Below are 21,460 nucleotides of genomic sequence, written 5' to 3' on the forward strand. Positions count from 1 at the left end.
TCCCGTTGGACCTGATTGGATCAGAGACTGGTTTGGACTTATTACTACCTTTGAAGCCATTATTTGTTCTGATGAAAACCAGACGAGATATTTCAATCACACTAATGTGCAGCCGTGTGAGTTTATACGCTGTCCGGGTAAGACGAAATATAAAGGGGAGAGGGCTTTCTCTTGAAATAAAAAATAGCTTTGTAAGATCAAGTATCACAGCAAAAATGTATTATACTGTAAATCAGTATGCATGTTGTTGTTTAGATTTTCACGTCTTTGAAAGACAGGGAAATCCATTTAATCTTTCTTTGTGGTGGCACTGCCTTGGTTTAAATGTAAGTATGTACTACTCCCACATATTTGACTTTCCAGTTTATACTATAACAGCCATTTTTTTCTAATTTCTACCAGCTACTAATCAAATCAGAGTGCAGGAGAGGGCATTTTCATAAATATGCAAATACAAGGTCACATCATTATCGTCATCGTCTGTGTTTCACGTCTTCTAGGTTAGAGTCTGTAGGCCTCACTGTGGTTGGTTAAAACTGACATTGGATACAATATATTGTGTGTTTTAGTCACATTAGGTTTTTATTGAATGTTTTCACTGCCTCATAGTCCTGTATAAACTGTTGTATAATGTTTGCTTCACTAATCTTTGTGAGTCAGTTTAGGTCTTTGATATTCTCAGCACATTGGCATTTGACCAGCGGGACCATGTTTTCACCTTTGTCTATTAACTTCATGGTCCTTTTGAAACCAGCATAGACCACTTTATCTTTACAATTCTCGAATAATTGTGCCATTCAGACATCCTTGCATGACTATGTAAGGGAACTTATTTGAAAGACCTTTTATCAACACTTTTGAAGTTTACATTATGATACTGTACATCTGTAACAGGACGGAATCAGTTCATGATTTTCACGTTTTTGAAAGTTGCTTTGGAGATTTTGTTTTTACCAAAACATGTTTTTACCTTGTAGATTGTGGAGATAAAATTAAACACAGATATGTAATACAACCGTGGCATGCTGCCTAGAAAAGGAGAAAGAAAACAGCAATAGTCGCCAACCGAATGGGTATTTAAAAATGCAAATAACAAGTTTAATCTGTTTAATCTAAAAAAATATATCCATATATGTTTATGCAATAAAACCTTGTTTTGATAGAAATATAAAGCATCTGTATTTATTTGTGAGAGATGTTTGTGCCTTGGGATTCTGCAATTTTGTACCTAATAACCAAACAATAATACCCAGTACTATAAAAAGATAAAACATCATTACATAAGACTCCAACGTTCATATAACTTTTGGCTTTCAATAAGCTGGTGAGCAGGGACATTTTTACTGACTGTTCCAAATTATAAAACTCAGTATTAGGTAGGCTTGTTGCTTCACTTGTCACTTGTTATCAAACTCGCTGGTGCCATTTTGAATACTAACCCTAAAAATAGGATGACAACACAGCATGGTTTTCACTGAGCGCCCTTTACTGCAGTCTCCCCATGCAGGTGCCAGAGCGTACATAAAGGAGCTGTGAGTCAGAGGAGCAGCCTCTTCAAGTGCAGAAAGCTCTCATATCACCTTTTATATGCACGTCATGTAGCACTACAAACATAACTGCTTTGAGTGGGTTAACCTTGGCATTTGTGAAAGACATGCGCACAAAGGTTACCCCTCCACCACTGAGGTGTGCATCTTAAAAATACTATGTAGCTGGATGCCATATGTGACGGCTCGAGATCAATTTGGTCATTTTTTTCGACATGTGTTAGAAAAAGGCATCCTATGGAGCAGTGCACACATCAGCCCTTATTCTAAATCGTGATAATTAGGGAGCATTGGTCAAACACAAGTGAGAATAGCCTCAAAGCAGACGCCCTCAAACCCCATTAACTGCCAGATAATGAACCAAAACATTCCATTAAGTGGACAAACAAGGCATTATGCTAAGTTCAATGGCCCAGGCAGACATTAACAGCTTGCCTTACTTGCAAATCCTTTCGTCTGGTTTTATCTTTGTGGGTAAAATGAGGGTGTTGGCTTTTATAAAGTGATTCCAACTTGCTCAATTAATGTTTGATCCAGGAAAGGGACACCCATAAAAAAGAAGCTTTACATTATCTGTCTATCTTCATTGCGCTGCTTTTATCTCATAATTCATGTTGGCATTGCAGTTATCAGGAGAGTCATTGATGACATCAGTGATTCGTTACAAGTAATCATGCATGAAGGACCAGCTGAGAAGAGTTGCCAGATCGTCTCAACTGTCGTGGTAACTGGTGGAAATTTTCCTCTTAACAGAATATAAAACATGAATTCACTGAGAGCATCTGTCTTTCTGAGTTTTATTCTGTTAAGAGGAAGATTTACACCACAACTTGACTTTTTGTCGGCAGCATCCCAAGAGAACTACAACTGGTAGTTGCTTTACTCTGTGTACATTTCCTGCAATTTGCCCATTAGTTTTGAGATCATCAGACTATGTGGTGTTTGTTAATCCCCACAGCACTGAGAAGATGTGTTTAAGGACACCTACTCAGGGGGAAAATATCTGTCTTTATCTGAACTTCATTAAGTAGCTCTCGCTCTTCAACAGACCGGCTGGGTGGGAGGGCCGCATTTGCAAATGTGGATCTTATTTATTGCAATAAAACTCCAAACGGCAGATGCTCTCTTTAAATTCATGTTTTAATTATATTAAGAGGAAAATTTGCACCATAGTAACTAAAGTAAAAAGAAAAGAATCCAATAAAGAAGAGACGCTAATACCGGTATGCAAAAAAATCTCTTTAATATGAGGTATTCATTGCATGTTTGTTGCTCACATGAACCTCTCGAACAAAGAGTTGATATAACACGGATGCATGCACAGACAGCATGAATGTAAAATACTGTACTTTCTCCCAGCACTTAGAAACTGATCAAACCAACAAACAGCATCCAGTTCAATGATGTACATATAGAAAAACACCTCCGAAGGAAAAAACTGCTTATTCTGTCTTGTCAGTTAGTGGTAAATAATTTATATGAAACACTTAATTAGACTTCAAGGGGGAAAAAAGGTAATTTACAAAGGTAATACTGCTTATCCATTGAGTATAATATGGCTTACAAATACCATAAAAACACAATAAAATTCTTATGTTTCCAAAAGTTTAAAAGGCTCCGCAGCTTAAACACCTAAAAAGCATAAAGGCACAAGTGTAACAATGTTTTTTTTTAAATCCAACAAAGCATAAGACTCACTTGATGAATTAATACTTATCTGCAAAACCTGCCTGCTGTGTTGTGGTGTGACTGATGATGCCAGTTATTTAACAAAAAAGAACAGCTGAGAGGATGTAAAGCATCAAAACTGTGATAAAAATGTGTTTGTACAGTAAAACAGCATTTTTAATACCTTTGTGTCTCCTTGTACCTTAAGGCAAACTATAACTCTAGTCAAATGTTATTTGCGCTCTTGCGTGTAGCTGCTAGATTTTTGAGGATTCAAGTTGTGTTTCGTAAAACGCAATGAATGAGAGAGGTTGGTATGGATTGATAAGATCAAGTTATTGCACCCTGATCCATGACAGACTTTGGCACAGTCTCCTCAAAAGATGATAGTCAAAAGGTGATGGGAGAGGACAATGAGACAAGAGGTTGCTGGAACATGTGTAATTAGGGACAGAGGTAGGAATACGATGGTAGACAGAGAGGACAATGGGAAGTGACGGAAACAAAGAAGAAAAGTCGTGTTCAGAACTCCGTGTGTAGGTGACTGTAGTCTCGGCTGCCTGCCAGGTTCTCGCTGGGCTTCATAAAGATGCCCTCCATGGCCTTCCACAGGCTGTGCTGGCTGGGGGTCGACATGGCGTGAACTTCCCTCTGACCGTGTATCGGCCGTCCGTACTGCTCCCCTGTCACTGACAGTAGTGCATCAGTGGACTTGTGACGGAAGCGGACGGCCTCTTCGCGCTTCCATACGGATCCCCCACACTGAACCGTCCACTCGTCCAGGTGGTCCCCTTCCCCTTCGTCGCCAAATGCACTCACTTCCTGTGGACAAGAGAGAAAGAGATTAGAAGACATAGAGGAGAGGATGGCGCACCTTGCTTTTGTGACATTTTACAATCTCTTAACTTTCCAGACAAAACTTGTTTTTATTTCAATTTTCAGCTATCAGCCGACTTCCATTTTTGTACAATAGGAACAGCTTTCACAGACGCCAATATTTACCAAGCTAGATATCCAACACAGTAAACGTAAAGACATGTTTGGTTTTGTCTCTGGCTTCTTGTTTCTTCCCCAAACGTACAGTTACATCCACCCTTTAGTCTCCAGTGAAGGGTGTACTAATACTACTGATACTAATGTATAGTGGATGAGGGAGGCCAGACAGCCTACGTTGTATACGTCGTGTGTATGTGGATGAAATCTTCTGTTGTGGAATGTGAAAAACGTCATTTGGTACATGTTCTGGAAACCAGGTTGAGAAACTGCTTACAAATAAAACAACCAGACAAGAATGTCTATTTTCTTCCCATACCCATCTGTAAAGGAACTCCATCATGTTGATGCAACAATCCTGAAAATCCCAAAGTGACATAAAGGCGAGCTGTTTATTGATTTACAACATATTAGATGGATAGCTCTTAGTCACCAGTCGGGCTCAGATCAGCCGCACAAGCTGGATGTTAAGAGAATAACTACCATGGTGTAAACAGTATACAAAAATGTCTGACAGTTGACAGATTTTCTAAAATCGCATGGTACACGTCTTCCAACCCTGTTACACTTCAACGACAGTGTTTTCACACTTCCTCAGCATTGGAGAGGGTTTTTGTTGACCCGAGGCTGTTTTCCCAGAGAGTCTGGTGAATTTCCTGAAGTGTAAAAAGCTGCTGTCAACTCAGTTCCCCCTCAAAATGTTGGTCTTCACTAAATGTGAGCATCAACATCTTGTTATTTTACATAGATTACTGCATATCAGTAATGTCCAACTTTTTGAATTATGCTGGAAATGTCAAACTATCTTTAAAACATTAACATAACTTCCCAATCTCTGCAGGCGTCTATGTGGATGATGCTTCACAGAACATGACACCTCTTCTCTCTCCCTTGTACTCCTCACACCACCCACCTGGTTAGAGGACAGCGGGGAGGCGAAGTAGTGGCTGTGCAGGTTACGGCCTGTGTTGACATGGGTGAGACGGATATTCTGCCCGCATTTGACCGGGGTGCCACGATGGCACATGGTGTCCCTTGTCCCACGGACACTCCAGTAGCTGTTACTGTCTTCCACTGTAGTCACCCCTGTTACAGACTGCTGACCGCTACCTGCCTCACACACACACACACACACACACACACACACACACACACACACACACACACACACACACATATAAGTTCACGCAGTGAGCAGAAGACCAAACTAGGATTTTGACACAAAAAAATAAATATATATATATATATAAATATAGGGTAATTAAGGAAGCTTGTTCATGGTATGAAGGTCTGTAAAGTCACTTACAGTTGAATTGGTGATTGTTGTTTTGGGTTTGACTTTGAACCCAAGGGCTCATGTTGGCAAACAGATTGTGGTTAACTTTGAGGGCTACAACATTTCTATATTTGCTGAAAGTTTGGACTTTTTATGATTGTGAGGTGCTGCTTAAAATAAAAAGAGAATGTGTTTGACAGTCTGGTTACACATAATGGTGACAGCCTTCATTATATGTCAAACACTGTTAACCTTTGTACATAGAAATCAGTCATTACAATTACAGAGGTGGGCAACGGTGAATTAAGTTAATGTATATGAAAAACACAAATGATGTTTATTAATGCGTAATAATCGTTTTCTGAGAGGAAACTCACCGGAGCCGTAGCGTACGTCGTGCGAGTGTAGTCTCACATTGTGCTTTGTATTTAACAGTTTAAGGACGGATCCGCATGTCACAAAACCCAGCTCCGTACCAAGTGACAGTCCAAATATACAGGTTAGCAATAATAAAAGGGTTGGTAGAGAGTGTGGAAGAACAGCATATTCTAAATAACCCATTCCTATTAAATCCAAATACAGCGGCCGATGACTGTTAAAGATATGTATTATTTTTCGCTACGTCATTAAAGAGGTACCGTATGCCAAGGGGGAGCTCGTGAAACAGCGCCCCCTAGTGACTCGGAGTGCTCATTGCATAGACCTCTCGAGGTGTTTTAGTTTATTTTGGGGTTTATTTGGCGTCATTGTGATATGTTTTTATGTGTATGATAATGTGATCAATATCCCCATTAAATACTAATAATGGTTAGGTTGTGTAGTCTTATTTAGTTGTTTTATTTTGTGTAGAATCAAGGTGAACCAGCAGGGGTCGTCACATTTCTACTGAGAAGGATGGAAGCATACCGGAATCGCCATCACGCCGCTCGTTGTCGGCCATTTTTACAAGTACAAGCTCCCCGAAACACTAAACACAACACAATCCCGTTATTTTTGTAAACATTAACGGAGTATACCACTGCAGTGAGACGCGTAAGTCCAGTTGTTCCGTGATACTTTGCGACCTTATCACTGTGCCGCTCAGCTAACCGCCGTTAACTGGCCAACGAGCATGCAGTTGGCTGTTGTTGTCGTTCTAGCTAATGCTAGGCTAACACACTGATGTGCTAAACGTTAGACTGCGAAGTTGGCTCAGAGGCCTTGGTCTATTTCTACAAACAGTGAAATAGGTTTGGTTGTTATTTCATTGTCAGTCGATGTATTGCTACGTACAATATATATTTCAAACCAACAACGTGAGAATGACGTTAAATGCCAGCTACCGTTACTTGGTAAGAGATTGCTCGCTAGCTAACTAGCATGCTAGCATAGGTCGTAGCTCACGTTAGTTGGTGGTTGCTAGCGCACAGGTAACTTACAGTAAAGTAAGCTAACTTTGTTGACTAGAACTCCCAATATAACGTTAGCGTGACAGTTTGTTGACCGAAACGCTGAGTTATCATCTCGATAACGTTAGCTACTGTTACATTTAACGTTAAAGCAAGGCGCTAATGCGTTTGAGTGATCGACTGCGTCGGTGTTGTGTGTGCGCAATGCGACAACGTTAGGTGTCACGTTATTTTTTATTTTATTCTTTAAACGCCAGCTAAATCTAGTTTTGTTGCACGCTATATCGCTGAGTTAGAATGAAATCAATGGTCAGTTTAAATGAAAATAAAATAATACAATTGTTCAAACACACAACACTTTATTTTGATATTCTGGAGGAGATCTTAAGCCTTAGAAAGATACCTAAATGTCTCCATTTGGTGGAGTGGTGCAACCATAACAAACTTACATTTTAATATTTCACTCAATGTTGTCATTTAATGTTAACGAAGAGCTCGAACAAGCTGATGAAGAACATATGTTATTCTCCCAATCTTGAAGCAGGAATGAATGAAAATTGGATGTTATGCAGTGATATTGCAAAGACATCATAACACTAGAGCATATTGCATGTGTGTGTTTTGCTTTTTGACTAATGCTTTGATGGTGTTGGGAATGTTTACTGACAGCCTCTTGCACTTCTTAATAAAGTAACTATCTATCTATCTTCTTCTTAGGAACAGCAGTCATGTCCGACTTTATTGAGAGCGAGGCCGAGGAGTCAGAGGAGGAGTTTGATGAGAAAGACCTCAAGCCTAAAAAGACCCAGAGGTTTCTGGAGGAAGATGGTACGATTTGAATTGTTCAGTTCTGGATATGTGTTTCAAAGGTGGGGCTGCATGACGTGTGAACCATTTATCTCTTAATTTCTCAACAGATGAAGAGGAAGAAGAGAACACAGAGGACCAGGATGAGCGAGGAAATTTACGCGGACTCATTGATGATGGAGAAGAGGAAGAGGGGGAGGAAGAGCGTCCAAAAACTGCAAGTGCAGCGGGGAGTGACTCAGAAGAGGAAGTCAGGCATCGCCGTAAAAAGCGCAGTAAGTGCATCATATGTTATAAAGTATAATAAAATATGTTTTCTTAAAATATCTTTATCCGGGTTAGGGTTAGTCACCGTAGTACACAAACTTAACTCGGAACAGATCAGGTCCTTATTGTGTACCTTGTCTTGAAGAAATAATACAATTGACCTCATATTAGTGTTTTTCCAAGTATCTTAGTCAGCAGTTATTTACCAACATAAAACAGAATTGATTGGTGCCAATTCAAGATGAATCGCCATTCTGTAATACTCCAATAACATTTAATTGTTCTTTAAATAAGTTCTCTGGTGCATTAACCGCAACAGGTGGTATTTGATGTTAGTTCTCTGCTGGTGTGGTGTATAATCTACTTTAATATTTTCATTATCGAACAAAGTGTAAGTGTGTTTTCATTTACCTGCATTTAACTCTGTAAACAGATAATTGCTGGCAGCATCTATTAAGACAGAAAATATGAATTTTGAATCATCGTCGTACAAAGGTGCCATATATTTATAATATAGGTTTATGTCTAAATAGATTATTTTCCCATCCCTATACCGTATTCACGTGTATCACACACAAGAACAAGAGCACTGTCTTTACAGTCGTAGCAGTTGTTTCCTCTGACTGAGACTTTTCCTCTTTGCAGATTATGACGACTACCTCGATGACGATGATCTGGACCTAATTGAGGAAAACTTGGGTGTAAAAGTGAAAAGGAGGGTAAGAATGGCTTCTCATTACTACTATCTCGGTAGTAAGTGTGTACAAACATTTTCGTACTCTTGAAAAAGCTTATTCTAGCAGTACTGATGTTGTACCTGTCTTGTGTCGCAGAAAAAGAAATATGAACGTGTAAAAACGCTTGATGATGACGAAGAGGATGACGACCAGAAGGACATGATCGCAGATGAGATCTTTCATGGAGATGATCAGGGAGAGCTGGAGGAAGGCGAGGCTGTCGATGAGCCTCTTCACCACGCAGATGACGAAGAAGAAGGAGAGGACGAGGAGTCAGGTAGGCCAGGAATAAAGGTGGTTCGATCTGTGTGGACCCGAGTATCTAAAAAGCTGCGTGATAATAGAGAAAAAGACTAATGTAAACTCAGTCCCACGCTTGATTTCTAAATAACGTGGTATATAATTGGTTTGTTTTAAATGTTTTGCCTTTGTCTTACAGATATAGACGATTTTATTGTTGATGATGATGGCCAACCCATCACCAGAAAGAGGGGCAAAAAATTCTCAGGATACACGGACGCGTGAGTATAGTTTATACAGCAAATCTATCCAATATAAGATCCAACATTGGTAGGACAAGAAGCGTGCTAATACATATTTATATTTGGTAACAATGAGACAACAAAATGGCAAACTGCTTTAAGATATGAGTGAAGTGAACCAGTCAATCACTGCTTCTCTCCTCTTCGCTGTTCATCCTCCCACAGAGCCCTCCAGGAGGCCCAAGAAATCTTTGGCGGAGACTTTGACTTTGCTGACTTTGACGCAGACGCATACGACCAGGGGGAGGAGGAGGAAGAGGACCAGGATGAAGAGAGTTGGGATCGACCCAAGAAGCAGACGAAGAGGAGGCAGGGGAGGAAGAGCATCTTTGAGATCTACGAGCCCAGTGAGCTGGAAAGTAGTCACATGACTGACCAAGACAATGAGATCCGCTCGACAGATATGCCCGAAAGGTTCCAGGTGTGTGTGTCAGTGTTTTTGATGCTAACAGTGTTGTCACTGTTGTTACGTTCTTATATGGACCATATAAATTATTATATAGGTTCTTAATGACTGCTTTCTCAGGTTTATGTGTAGTTAAGCCTTGACATCTCATTTAGTCACTGATCAAATTTGAGTGCCTATTTTCCTGATCTGTGCTCCGTCTTATAGTTACGATCCATCCCTGTTAAACCTGCTGAGGATGACGAGCTGGAAGAGGAAGCAGAGTGGATCTTCAGACATGGCTTCTCCACTCTTACTATCTCCATGCAGGTACGTCCTTTGACACACACACACACTCAGGAATGCATCCATGCGATATGCAGTCATGATACCTGGTTAGATTCTCCTTTCTGTGGGATAGATCATTGGATTCTCCTTAGCTCTAGATCACATCTAGATGCTTTCTTCTTTTTTCTGTGCCCTAACCAGGAGAGCACAGATTATTTAGACAGAGGGACGACCACGAACTTCAGCCGGAAAGGCCCCAGCACGATTGCTAAGATCAAAGAGGCCCTCAACTTCATGAGGAATCAACAATTTGAGGTACAGTGAGCTCACCGTACCCATGTAATACATTTCCTTCATCTGTTTCCTTTGAGTTACATTTTTTCTAAAAAAAACTATAACATTGTGTCTTTTAAGAAAGGATGCATTATCGCAAAGAACCAATTTCATCGTGTTCTTTTCCCCAGGTCCCATTCATCGCTTTCTACAGGAAAGAATATGTGGAGCCTGAGCTAAACATCAATGACCTGTGGAAGGTGTGGCAGTGGGATGAAAAGGTAGACTTGGTATTGCAATAGATTACAGACTGAACGGAAAGCCGTTGTATGATCCTCTGGGTGCACAGCCAATCTTACAATAATCAATTCTAAGATGAATTAAACATTGTTTTAAATCATTATCAATCATTTGTTTTCACCATCTTGGCGTTTTGTTTGCCACTTCTGGTTTCTTGACTTCAACATTGTCACCCACCAGTGGACTCAACTGAAGTCACGCAAGCAGAACCTGACCCGTCTGTTTCGGAAGATGCAGTCCTACCAGTTTGAGCAGATCTCAGCCGACCCCGACAAACCTTTGGCTGACGGCGTCCGTCCTCTGGACACCGCTGACACGGAGAGGTACGTCTCAAGGGCCGAGGCTTGAAAAGATAATATCTTATTATGTGTTGTGTTCTGTATTTAGTTGTGACTGCACGAAGCCAGGAATAATTGCAGGAGATGAAAGTGATAAAGTTCACATGGTGGTCGACGATAAACACAGTTTTCTGTCGCTTTCAAACCTATTTTATCATTTTCTTATAGGCTAAAAGATGTGCAGACTCTTGAAGAGCTGGGTGATGTGTACAACCACTTCCTGCTCTACTACGGCCGAGACATCCCCAAGATGCAGAACACTGCCAAGTCCAGCAAGAAGAGGCTCAAGAAGATCAAAGAAGTGTCCGAGGATGGTAAGATGAACGCGTCTGAATTGAAAATTTCATTAGATGATGGACAGATTCTGCAGAACTGTTCAGTTCTAATTGAAACAAATTTTTCAGAGCCTTACTGTAACAATTTGCTCCATGACCGATTTTGCTTGTTGCCTCTTTAGGTGAAGAAGAGGAATTGGAGGTAGAAGAAGAAGAAGAACAACAGAAAGGACCTGACCTCAAGCTGGCGTCTCGTAGAGATATGTACACCATCTGTCAGAGCGTGGGACTTGGTTGGTCTTCTTTTTTTTACTTTGCACACAACAGTCCCAGTCTTCAAGTATCACTATATTCATTTGTATTTTGTTTTGTTTTTTCCTAGCTTGGTAGCACTTCAACTTCTCTCTCTGTTTCTTCCTTCCTGCAGATGGCTTGGCTAAAAAGTTTGGCTTAACTCCAGAGCAGTTTGGAGAAAATTTGAGAGACAGTTACCAGCGTCACGAGACCGAGCAGTTCCCGGCCGAGCCTGTGGAGCTGGCCAAAGATTATGTTTGCAGTCAGTTCAGCACTCCCGAGGCAGTGCTGGAAGGAACCAGGTACATGGTGGCCATGCAGCTTGCTCGTGAACCGCTGGTCAGACATGTTCTCCGACAGACCTTTCAGGAGAGGGCCAAGATCAACATCAAGCCTACGAAGAAGGGCAAAAAGGTACGGATACATTTATTCAGAGACATTTAAAAACAAAAAAATAAACAGAAAAGGGTTAATCTAAATCTGCTTTGCCATTTGCTTCCCTCCTGTAGGAGGTAGACGAGGCTCATTTTGCCTACTCCTTCAAGTATCTTAAGAACAAGGCTGTAAAAGAGCTGAATGGGGATCAGTTCTTGAAGATGTGCCTGGCAGAGGAGGAGGGACTGCTTTCCATTGACATCTGTATAGACCTTATAGGGGTCAAAGGGTAAGCACAGTGACAACACTGACACAAACGAAAATGGCGAAAGATCAATGTTGAATAATTCATGATTTTGGCCACTTACATTAAGTCAGACTGAATCAACCAGATGGAGGAAATCATAAATATACAAACATCCCGAGGTCTTATAATTCTTGTCACCTCTGTTGTTCGTACACATCCATTGGTCATAGGACATTTATTAAGCACAGGACCTGATGTGTTGTGCCATTTTTAGCATCTGTATAGCTTTATACTACAGAGCTACAGAGTTTAATTTCTTTTTAAGCTGCAGCTTACATTTTTTTTTAATCCACATCCTTGTCAGTGGAACGTGCCGCTTTTGAATTATGACCGTGGAAATGTTAAGGCTCTCCTTTCTGTCTCCGCTTCTCTCCTGTGTCTTCCCTCAGGTATGCTGGAGACCAGACGTACTTTGATGAGATCAAGCAGTTCTACTACAGGGATGAGTTCAGTCACCAGGTGCAGGAGTGGAACAGGCAGCGAACTTTAGCAATAGAGCGAGCTCTCACTCAGTTCCTCTACCCTCAGATGGCCAAGGAGCTCAAGAGCAAACTGATCACTGAGGCCAAAGAGAGCATTGTCAGGGTAAGTTCCTATGATATCTGTCGCCATACATTGTAATATTACATTATTGAAGTAGTGTTGCGCAGAGAAAAATAACACGGTAAACTCATTGTGAACATTTTGCTGTTCATTTCTCCTCACAGTCCTGCTGTCGTCGGTTGTATAACTGGCTCAAGGTGTCTCCTTACCGGCCAGATCAGCAGGTTGAGGAAGACGATGATCTGATGGACGAGAGTCAGGGCAAAGGCATTCGCGTGCTGGGTGTAGCCTATGCGCCCAGCAGGTATACACCCCACACAATTTTCTTTTCCTCATATATATTAGTAGCTACAATTTTTTGGTATTAACAATAGAGATCTCACTTTAAAATGTGGGAGAAATACTGCACGTTCTTACAACCGTGTAAGACCAAGCAAAGTTTAGTGCATAAAAGACACACTTATGTGGCAAATAGTTCAGGTTCTTACTTGTGAACTTTACTTTACTCCAGCAGAGATACACCGGTGTTCTGTGCTCTGATCAATGGCGAAGGGGAGGTGGTCGACTTCTTGCGTCTGCCCTACTTCATGAAGAGGAGGAACGCCTTTAGGGAGGATGACCGAGAGAAGAAGGTACGTGCAGAGGACACAAACGTGCTTCTCTGCAGCCAACAGATGCTTTTGTTCGGGTGGATGGATCTTTTGAGATGATCGCTCATTTGTGTGTGTGTGTGTGTATCTTCAGGCCCACGACATCGAAAGTCTCAAGAAGTTTCTGTCTGGCAAGAAGCCTCATGTGGTAGCTGTCGCTGGGGAAAGCCGGTAAATACTTGATTTCATCTGGACATTTTGAACAGCATTTACAAGTCATAAAGGAGATGGTAAAATAATGTTGTGTGTGCAGAGATGCTCAAATGATCATGGAGGACATCAAGAGGACTGTCAGCGAGCTTGAGCAAGAGTCCTCTCTGCCTGCTGTTGGTGTGGAACTTGTTGACAATGAGTTGGCCACACTGTACATGAACAGCAAGAGATCTGAGGTAAATGCTTAACACCTCACCGTGCTATCTTCATCATACACAAGCACAGGAACATCAGTGGTTTTGCTCTTTGACTATGGCAGGTAACCACAGCAATTTAATTAACTGGTGGATCCCAGATGTGGCTCAATGCTCCCTCTGCTGCTCATTTATTCCTGACCGTCTGCTTTCTATCTGCGCAGACGGATTTTAGGGATTACCCTCCCTTACTGCGACAGGCTGTGTCGATAGCCAGGAAGATCCAGGATCCGCTGATGGAGTATGCTCAGGTTTGCAGCAGTGATGATGACATTCTCTGCCTCAAACTACACCCGCTACAGGTGAGACATTGAAGAAAGTTATTTTATCTCCATCTATTGCTGTATATTGTTGAAACATAGTTTGTTTAAAAATGATCAAGGCCAGTTTTACAATGTTTCCTGTGACATTTGCTTTTTTGTCATTGTTTGTCCACATTTTATTCTCCTGTAGCGTCACACAGACCATCACATATCCGTCAGGAACAAGCATTAAATATTCTTCTCAGCCTAGTCCGATGCATAATATATCAACCAATCAGTTGACCAGTATTTAGATAATAATGTGACGTTTTGCTCCTCCAACCTCACTAATGGCTGTTAAAATGATTAGACGCTTGTAGATATAAAATCAAGCGTGATTCTGTAGCTACAATTGTGTGAAAGAGAGTTTTTGTCTCTCTCAGGAACATGTGGTGAAGGAAGATCTGCTCTGCGCTCTTTACTGTGAGTTCATCAACCGCGTTAATGAGGTCGGAGTGGATGTGAACAAGGCCATCGCCCATCCTCACACTCAGAGCCTAGTCCAGTATGTCTGTGGTCTGGGACCAAGAAAGGGCTCCCAGCTGCTCAAGGTACGTTTTTATTCATTCATTTATTGTGTCACATACTAAAGTATTGAGCTCTTTCTGCTGAACTGATGATCACCGTATTTGGTGCAGATTCTGAAGCAAAACAACACTCGACTTGAAAACAGAACTCAGCTGGTCACAATGTGTCACATGGGACCCAAAGTTTTTATCAACTGCGCTGGTTTCATCAAGATCGACACAGCATCGCTTGGGGACAGGTTGGTACCTTGTATAGGGGTCTGTTACACGTTCAGACTATTGTCAGACAAAGTTGTGATCGACCATTCAGCTTTTTAAATCAGCATTTCTTTCTTCCACACAGTACCGACTCCTACATTGAGGTTCTGGATGGATCTCGTGTCCACCCTGAGACGTACGAGTGGGCTCGCAAGATGGCTGTGGACGCCCTCGAGTATGATGAGTCGGCAGAAGATGCCAACCCGGCTGGAGCTCTGGAGGAGATTTTGGAAAACCCAGAACGTCTCAAAGATCTGGACCTGGATGCCTTTGCTGAAGAGCTTGAGAGACAGGTGTGTGTGTGTGTGTGTTGTGGCTTTGACCGCAGCAATGTCTGGCATTCATGAACAGCAAACCAGGCTCCTTCCAGCTGTGCACTCTAAACGCCGTCCGACAAAAGTGTGTCACACCCACTCACCTCTCACAAAGTTTTCACTCCTGTTTTCTTCTTTGCTTGGTTCCATGTAGGGTTACGGCAACAAGGGGATTACTCTGTATGATATCCGTGCAGAGCTGAGCTGCAGATACAAAGACCTGAGAGTTGCCTACAGAGTCCCCAACACTGAGGAGGTCTTCAACCTGCTCACCAAGGAGACTCCGGAGACCTTTTATATTGGTAATATACACCACACTGAAGTAAACATATTTATCTCTTGAATTAATTTTCACCCAAAAAATCAATAATATATTCTTACCCACTAGCACTAAGACGATGGCGCAGAATGATGTTGCTGGAGCACCAGTCACAGTACAGATGCAGCTCTGTCGGCCGGTGTGGTTTATGTGTTTTCCTCCTTTTCTTCCAGGTAAGCTGATCACCAGTATAGTAACTGGTATTGCTCACCGGCGGCCTCAGGGAGAGAGCTACGACCAGGCCATCCGTAATGATTCTACGGGGCTGTGGCAGTGTCCCTTCTGCCAGCAGGACAACTTCCCTGAACTCAGCGAGGTACTGCACACCCGAGTGTTCTTCTTTTGACGACTTAGTTGAGAGTCTGACATCTAAACTCTCTTGTGTCCCTGCTTTAGGTGTGGAATCACTTTGACAGCGGTTCATGTCCAGGTCAGGCCATCGGGGTGCGGTCCAGATTAGATAATGGCGTCCAGGGATTCATTCCCACCAAGTTCCTCAGTGACAAAGTGGTCAAACACCCCGAGGAGAGGGTCAAGGTGAGGCGTCGTTTGTTTTTGTGATATTTGTTGTGCTTTGCTGATGTTTTTCTTTTACTTTTATCAATGTCACCTGTAAACATTTGAATGTCTGAGAGTTTGCAGTCGGTGCCAGTTAAACATCCCAATCCTGACATTATCCGTGATTAATTGTTGTCTTATTTCTGCGCTTCCTGTCTTGTTTCTGTCTATTGTGTCCCCTGTGTAACACTCGCTTGTTCCTCTTCCTTCAGGTGGGCATGACGGTTCACTGTCGCATCATGAAAATCGACATTGAGAAGTTCAGCGTCGACCTCACGTGCCGCACCTCCGATTTGATGGACAAGGCCAACGAGTGGAAGCTCCCCAAAGACAGCTACTATGACTTTGACACAGAGACCGAGGACCAAAAACAGGAGGAGGAGCTCAAAAAGAAACAACAGCGAACACGTTAGTATAATAACAGCATTAACGAGAATGCAGATCTCCTGAGAATACTCTGTTTGCTGCAGCAGAATGCAAGATTAGCTGTGGACAGACACAGGCGCGCACACAAGCGATTGCACGGCCCTCCTGGCGGAGATAACAATGATAAAAGTTGTTTGAATAGAAATAACTAATAGAACAGTGCGCTTTGGGTATTGTTTCCTCATAATGCACTTTGGTTAACATTTACCTCCACATCACTGTCCTTATACTGTTTGTTTGCTTTCTGTCTTTTCAGCATACATAAAGCGTGTGATTGCCCACCCCAACTTCCACAATATTAGTTTCAACCAGGCAGAGAAGATGATGGAGGCCCTGGACCAGGGAGACTTGATCATCAGACCCAGCAGCAAGGGAGAGAACCACCTCACAGTCACCTGGAAAGTAAGAACCCGATAGAGAGGTACTTATTAACGTGGCAGTCGCTCAACATATCCCAGTCTCTAACTGTGACGTTTTGAAGGTGGCGGATGGCATCTACCAGCATGTGGATGTGAGAGAAGAAGGCAAAGAGAACGCGTTCAGCTTGGGCCACACTCTCTGGATCAACAGTGAAGTACGCTGCTTTCCTCTTTGTTTAGCCTGAAGATGTGTTGTGACACATCAGTGCTGTTTTGGCTGCTCCATGTTCCTCAAGAGTCTGTTGCGTTCTCTGCAGGAGTTTGAAGATTTGGATGAAATCACTGCTCGGTATATTCAGCCTATGGCGTCATTTGCCAGGGATCTACTGGGGCATAAGTACTTCCAGGACGGCCTCTGGGGGATCAAGGAGGTATACTTGTTTACTCTGATATCATTACTCGTTACTCTTACATAACTCGACAACTCGTCTCATTCTACTACTTGTTTTTTGCCACGAGTTGCACCCCTCTCATATCTCGTTTTGTCTTGTTCTCTCTCTAATAGAAAATGGAGGAGCTGTTGGTCAAGACAAAGCGGGAGAAGCCTACTTTTATCCCTTACTTTCTTTCGGCGTGTAAAGAGATGCCCGGAAAATTCATACTGGGCTACCAGCCTCGGGGAAAACCACGGTGAGCAGGAATGTTTTTTGACTCTTCTGTTTTCTGATTATTCGCTGTCATGATGCCATGAATTGAACACGTTGAATGAACAAGTTGGACTGATTTCAGTGGAGGCTGATATAAAAGATAATTGTTGAATAGCTTATCACCGAGCTAACGTTCCCTCGGATGCATTGACACAAAATGTCTTTTTCATTTTTTTTAATTAAAAAAAGGGATGTGGGAGAATACACAAAATTATGATTCATAATGGCGGCAGTGATGGGTGAGGGTAAGCAGAATATATATTATGTAATTATACACCCCGTTTTTTTCCTTTATTGTCATGTTTTGTTCATTATTTATACGGGATGGAGGTCCTCTGAATATTTTTAACAATCCGAAATGGGCCTTAAGCTACAAAAGTTTGATAATCGCTGCTCTAAATACCACAGTCACATATGGTGACATGCGCAGGTCCTTCAGATGTCATTCATGTTGTGCCAAATTACTAAACACCACATCCTTCTTATCCACTCTACCGCGCACAGCTGTTTATCTGCCCAGACATTTTTTTACGTCATTTATTGACAACAGGGTTTAAATACAAGTAGAACTGAATTTCAACATGTCATCTTCTTTCTTTATCTAGGGTCGAGTATTTGACCATCACCCCGGATGGCTTCCGCTATCGTTCACAGATATTTCCCACAGTGAATGGACTATTCCGTTGGTTTAAGGACCATTACCAAGAGCCTGTGCCGGGTATGGAAGCACTGTACCTAATGTTAATCGTAGTGTATATTACGCCAGTCGAAGGATGTTGTGGGTTATGAACGTTTTCCCCTCCGTCAAAGGTATCACTCCCAGCAACAGCAGCCGAACAAGGACGCCCGCATCCCTGAACGCCACGCCAGCCAATATCAACATCGCAGGTGAGTCCCGCTCTCTTCCGTACACACACAATCTACATTTGAGTGTAGTTGTAGTACATTTTACTATTTCCGAATCTATTCCTTCCTCCCCAGACTTGACGCGAGCTGTCAACGCCCTCCCACGCAACATGACCTCCCAGATGTTCAGTGCCATCGCCGCAGTCACAGGCCAGGGCCAGAACCCCAACACCACCCCCGCACAGTGGGGCTCCAGCCAGTACGGCTACGGTGGCAGCACGGGAGGAGGAGGAGGAGGAGGAGGGAGCTCCTCTGCTTATCATGTGAGTGCAGGTGCATGTAATGACTTTTCTCTGGTAACTCCTTGAGCCACATTCATCACCAGTACTTCCTCCTCTGCAGGTATTTGCCACACCCCAGCAGCCCATGACGACGCCCTTGATGACACCCAGCTACTCTTACACTACACCGAGCCAGCAGGCCCTGGGCACGCCGCAGTACACCAGCACCACTCCGCAGTCCTCGCACTCTCACACACAAGGCCATCCCCAAGGAAGCCATGTGTCACACCACAGCCATCACGGCCACAGCAGTCACAACAGCCACTCATCCGGCACGCCGTCGTCCTCTACCTCATCCAGAGGAAGGACGACGCCGCAGCAGCAGCAGCAGCAGCCGCCGCAGCCGCCAAAGTAAGTACAACGGGAATATGTGTGGGCGACCTGAAAAGGCATCCTGGTTCTTTGGTAGTGAAACTGATTATTCATGTACTCATTCATGTATTCATGTACAGTGATCCTAGTAATCACCCCAGCTATAAGAAATGTAAGACTCAACAACTCAAATCCAACCAGTTGTTGAACGATATGGCTGAGTGTTTGTTTTGCTGCCATTAGATGGTGCTAAACCCACAATCTGCATCATTTAAGGCCAAGCAGCAGCAGCCAGCCATTCAAACTGTCACTGTCTTTGACTAAAATACCTCCCCCGTCTGTCCTCCCTCCTTGCAGGGCCGGCGGCAGCAACGCCTCTGCAGTGGACTGGGGCAAGATGGCGGAGCAGTGGCTGAAGGAAAAAGAGGCGGAGGGGCGGAAGAAAACCCAGAGGATGACGCCACGACCGTCGCCCAGCCCAATGATAGAGAGCACACCCATGTCCATCGCCGGAGACGCCACGCCCCTACTGGACGAGATGGACCGATAGGACATGGAGGGGGGAGTCGCTACACCCCCCGCCCCCCAACTCAACTCCATCCTTCGTGCCGCTTCTTCGTCTGGATAACCCTCCACCTTTACTGTCTCTCTCCCACAGCCCATGAGCCCCTGGCTGTCCATTCATACTCGCCCGCTGATATTGTAGCTGCAGTTTATCTGTCTGGTATCATGGCTCCTCTCCTTCCTTCCTCTTGCCTTCCTGTATCTCACCCCAGACAGATTCACCTCCTGAAATGCAGCCATGCCCTCTGGCTGCACAGTATTCTGTACAGTCAGATTAACACGTTATGTGTCATGCAGAAAGTCATTTCAATGGCAAAAAAAAGAAACTTGAATATCAGACAGCAGTTAAATATAGGATATGGACCTAAAACAGACAATGTCAGACAAGCTGTCCTTCTTTCTTTATTTTTTGCGACTGGTTGTAGTTTGATCCATGAATGGCTTTGACAGAGGGGCACAGTTGCCGTTTCCAGAATCCGCTTTTCCTCCTTTTATGGGTTCTGGATTTTTGCGAGCAGTTGCCAAAATAGCGTTATGCCAAGCCAATCAGGAAATATAATTTTTTGTATGGAATGCGTCAGAATAAATAAAGCCTGTTTTTTCTGTTTAAACCTTAAGCCTTCGCTCTTCACATCTGTCAAAACCAAACACACCTGGGACCGTACCGACACGCGTCAAGTGTGAGGGCTGAGGCTGATTTAAGAAAGAAAAAAATCTAAATGAATTCAAGGAGAAACCTTCATGTGAGCTTGAGTTACTGCTAGTCGTCTGTCTCCACTACGTGCTGTATTATGATCAGCTGGCTTCATTTATTTGGCTCCTGTAGATAGCCTCTATTGTATTGTTCACTCTTCTTTAGCCTGAGCATTCTGTGTGGACTAACATTCAAGGCACCAGTGCTTGTTTGAGAAGACTTGGTCTGCGTCTATGTGAGGCGGCGCAGAAGAAGCCGGTTTCGCATTTTTAAACAGTTGATTTTAGTAACCCATAAGTGGAAGTACCTCGTCATGTCAGTGTAACGGTCATTTTTGAAAAGTTCACTCAAATTTGGCTCTCATGTGTCTTCATTGTTCAGTGAGTATTTTAGCCTTTGACACTTTTTGGGATTTGATGTTTGCCACCTTGCAGGATGTGATCTCCCGAAGCACAGCTGCTGCATTTCAGCTCAAGACAGTATCAACAGTAAAAAAAAAAAAAACTAATTTAAGATGTTCCAGTGGATGAGTTCACTGTCAGAAGAAGCTACTATCAGACTGACTTCCCACTGCGTTTGTATGTATAATATTCTGAACTGCACGCAGCTATTTCAGTAGAATGAATATATTGTTGTTTAAAACGCATTGACTCTCTATTGTGATCGTCGTGTGGCAGTTTTAAGCCACACTCTGCATCCCTCTTGACTTATGCATCGGGTTGTTCTTATTCTCTGCTGTGCCTCTATGCCACAGTACAAACGAGCAGCGCTGGTATTCAATGGTATGCTTCATTTTGCGGTGTGCAAAGTATCATAGTCCCATAATATGCATATTGTTTTAAATAATTGTTTTTGGAGTAAACTTGGTTTTACGTCTCTTGCCAGATTGAGATCTTTCTCAGCGTGGCTGCGATTGGTTCGGCGGTAGTTGGTGATTGAGGAGAAATGATGTCTCTGGCACTGCTGATGACCTTTTCTACCTGTGAGCCCTTTAATAAAAGTGTTCATATTAAAACCCTGAGTCTTGTTCGTGCTAATTTGGGAAACAAACTGGCAGTCTGGACATGTGATGTACATATAAGCGTGTGTGTGTGTTTCTTCACGGTACAAATATGATTAGCTGGGAACAGAATGTGAGGAATTTTCTTCATGGTTCGTTTACACAATCTTTTTTTTTTTCCACTTCAATAGAAAGACAACACAGTGATCAAAAGCAGTTAAAGAGCTGTAATAAAAGTTTGTTTAATAGACGAGAGAACTTATGGAGACTTCT

The 21,460-nt window shown here is 42.8% G+C and overlaps 2 protein-coding genes across 3 annotated transcripts; one reads left to right on the forward strand and one right to left on the reverse strand.

Annotated features, from left to right (window-relative positions):
• Positions 1-2,773: 2,773 nt before the first annotated feature.
• sdf2 (stromal cell-derived factor 2) lies at positions 2,774-6,097 on the reverse strand. Its single transcript, XM_076102745.1, has 3 exons — positions 5,862-6,097; positions 5,122-5,318; positions 2,774-4,037 (listed from the first exon to the last, which is right to left on the reverse strand). The coding sequence occupies exons 1-3, from the start codon at positions 6,043-6,045 to the stop codon at positions 3,738-3,740; spliced, it is 681 nt and encodes a 226-aa protein (XP_075958860.1). The 5' UTR covers positions 6,046-6,097; the 3' UTR covers positions 2,774-3,737.
• A 289-nt stretch (positions 6,098-6,386) lies between these two features.
• supt6h (SPT6 homolog, histone chaperone and transcription elongation factor) lies at positions 6,387-21,202 on the forward strand. 2 transcript variants are annotated; one of them, XM_076102739.1, is made up of 37 exons: positions 6,387-6,516; positions 7,590-7,700; positions 7,790-7,954; positions 8,592-8,665; positions 8,780-8,960; positions 9,123-9,204; positions 9,391-9,646; positions 9,839-9,940; positions 10,100-10,213; positions 10,363-10,452; positions 10,652-10,794; positions 10,978-11,123; positions 11,267-11,377; positions 11,512-11,792; positions 11,888-12,042; positions 12,450-12,645; positions 12,768-12,907; positions 13,115-13,235; positions 13,348-13,424; positions 13,507-13,642; positions 13,825-13,962; positions 14,346-14,513; positions 14,601-14,728; positions 14,833-15,040; positions 15,216-15,363; positions 15,554-15,696; positions 15,777-15,917; positions 16,151-16,346; positions 16,621-16,766; positions 16,846-16,938; positions 17,041-17,154; positions 17,289-17,413; positions 18,036-18,148; positions 18,241-18,318; positions 18,412-18,599; positions 18,679-18,968; positions 19,287-21,202. In XM_076102739.1, exons 2-37 carry the CDS (start codon positions 7,601-7,603, stop codon positions 19,477-19,479), a joined length of 5,280 nt encoding a protein of 1,759 aa, XP_075958854.1. In that variant the 5' UTR covers positions 6,387-6,516; positions 7,590-7,600; the 3' UTR covers positions 19,480-21,202. The 2 variants fall into 2 exon arrangements, with proteins under 2 accessions (XP_075958854.1, XP_075958855.1); XM_076102740.1 differs by having other exon boundaries at positions 13,118-13,235.
• Positions 21,203-21,460: the final 258 nt, after the last annotated feature.

Source organism: Anarhichas minor, unplaced genomic scaffold (genome assembly GCF_050575085.1).
Source record: "Anarhichas minor isolate MPS153535 unplaced genomic scaffold, ASM5057508v1 ptg000027l, whole genome shotgun sequence".
Lineage (NCBI taxonomy): Eukaryota > Metazoa > Chordata > Actinopteri > Perciformes > Anarhichadidae > Anarhichas > Anarhichas minor.

What these genes read in the sequence shown, in the direction of transcription:
- sdf2 (XM_076102745.1), bottom strand. Translation starts at nt 6,045, where the DNA reads ATGGGTTATTTAGAATATGCTGTTCTTCCACACTCTCTACCAACCCTT. An exon ending in CGACGTACGCTACGGCTCCG is followed by an intron (nt 5,319 to 5,861) that starts GTGAGTTTCCTC and finishes TGTGTGAGGCAG; the next exon opens with GTAGCGGTCAGCAGTCTGTA. An exon ending in CCCCGCTGTCCTCTAACCAG is followed by an intron (nt 4,038 to 5,121) that starts GTGGGTGGTGTG and finishes TCTTGTCCACAG; the next exon opens with GAAGTGAGTGCATTTGGCGA.
- supt6h (XM_076102739.1), top strand. Translation starts at nt 7,601, where the DNA reads ATGTCCGACTTTATTGAGAGCGAGGCCGAGGAGTCAGAGGAGGAGTTT. An exon ending in AGGAGAGGACGAGGAGTCAG is followed by an intron (nt 8,961 to 9,122) that starts GTAGGCCAGGAA and finishes TTTGTCTTACAG; the next exon opens with ATATAGACGATTTTATTGTT. An exon ending in CAGCCGCCGCAGCCGCCAAA is followed by an intron (nt 18,969 to 19,286) that starts GTAAGTACAACG and finishes CCCTCCTTGCAG; the next exon opens with GGCCGGCGGCAGCAACGCCT.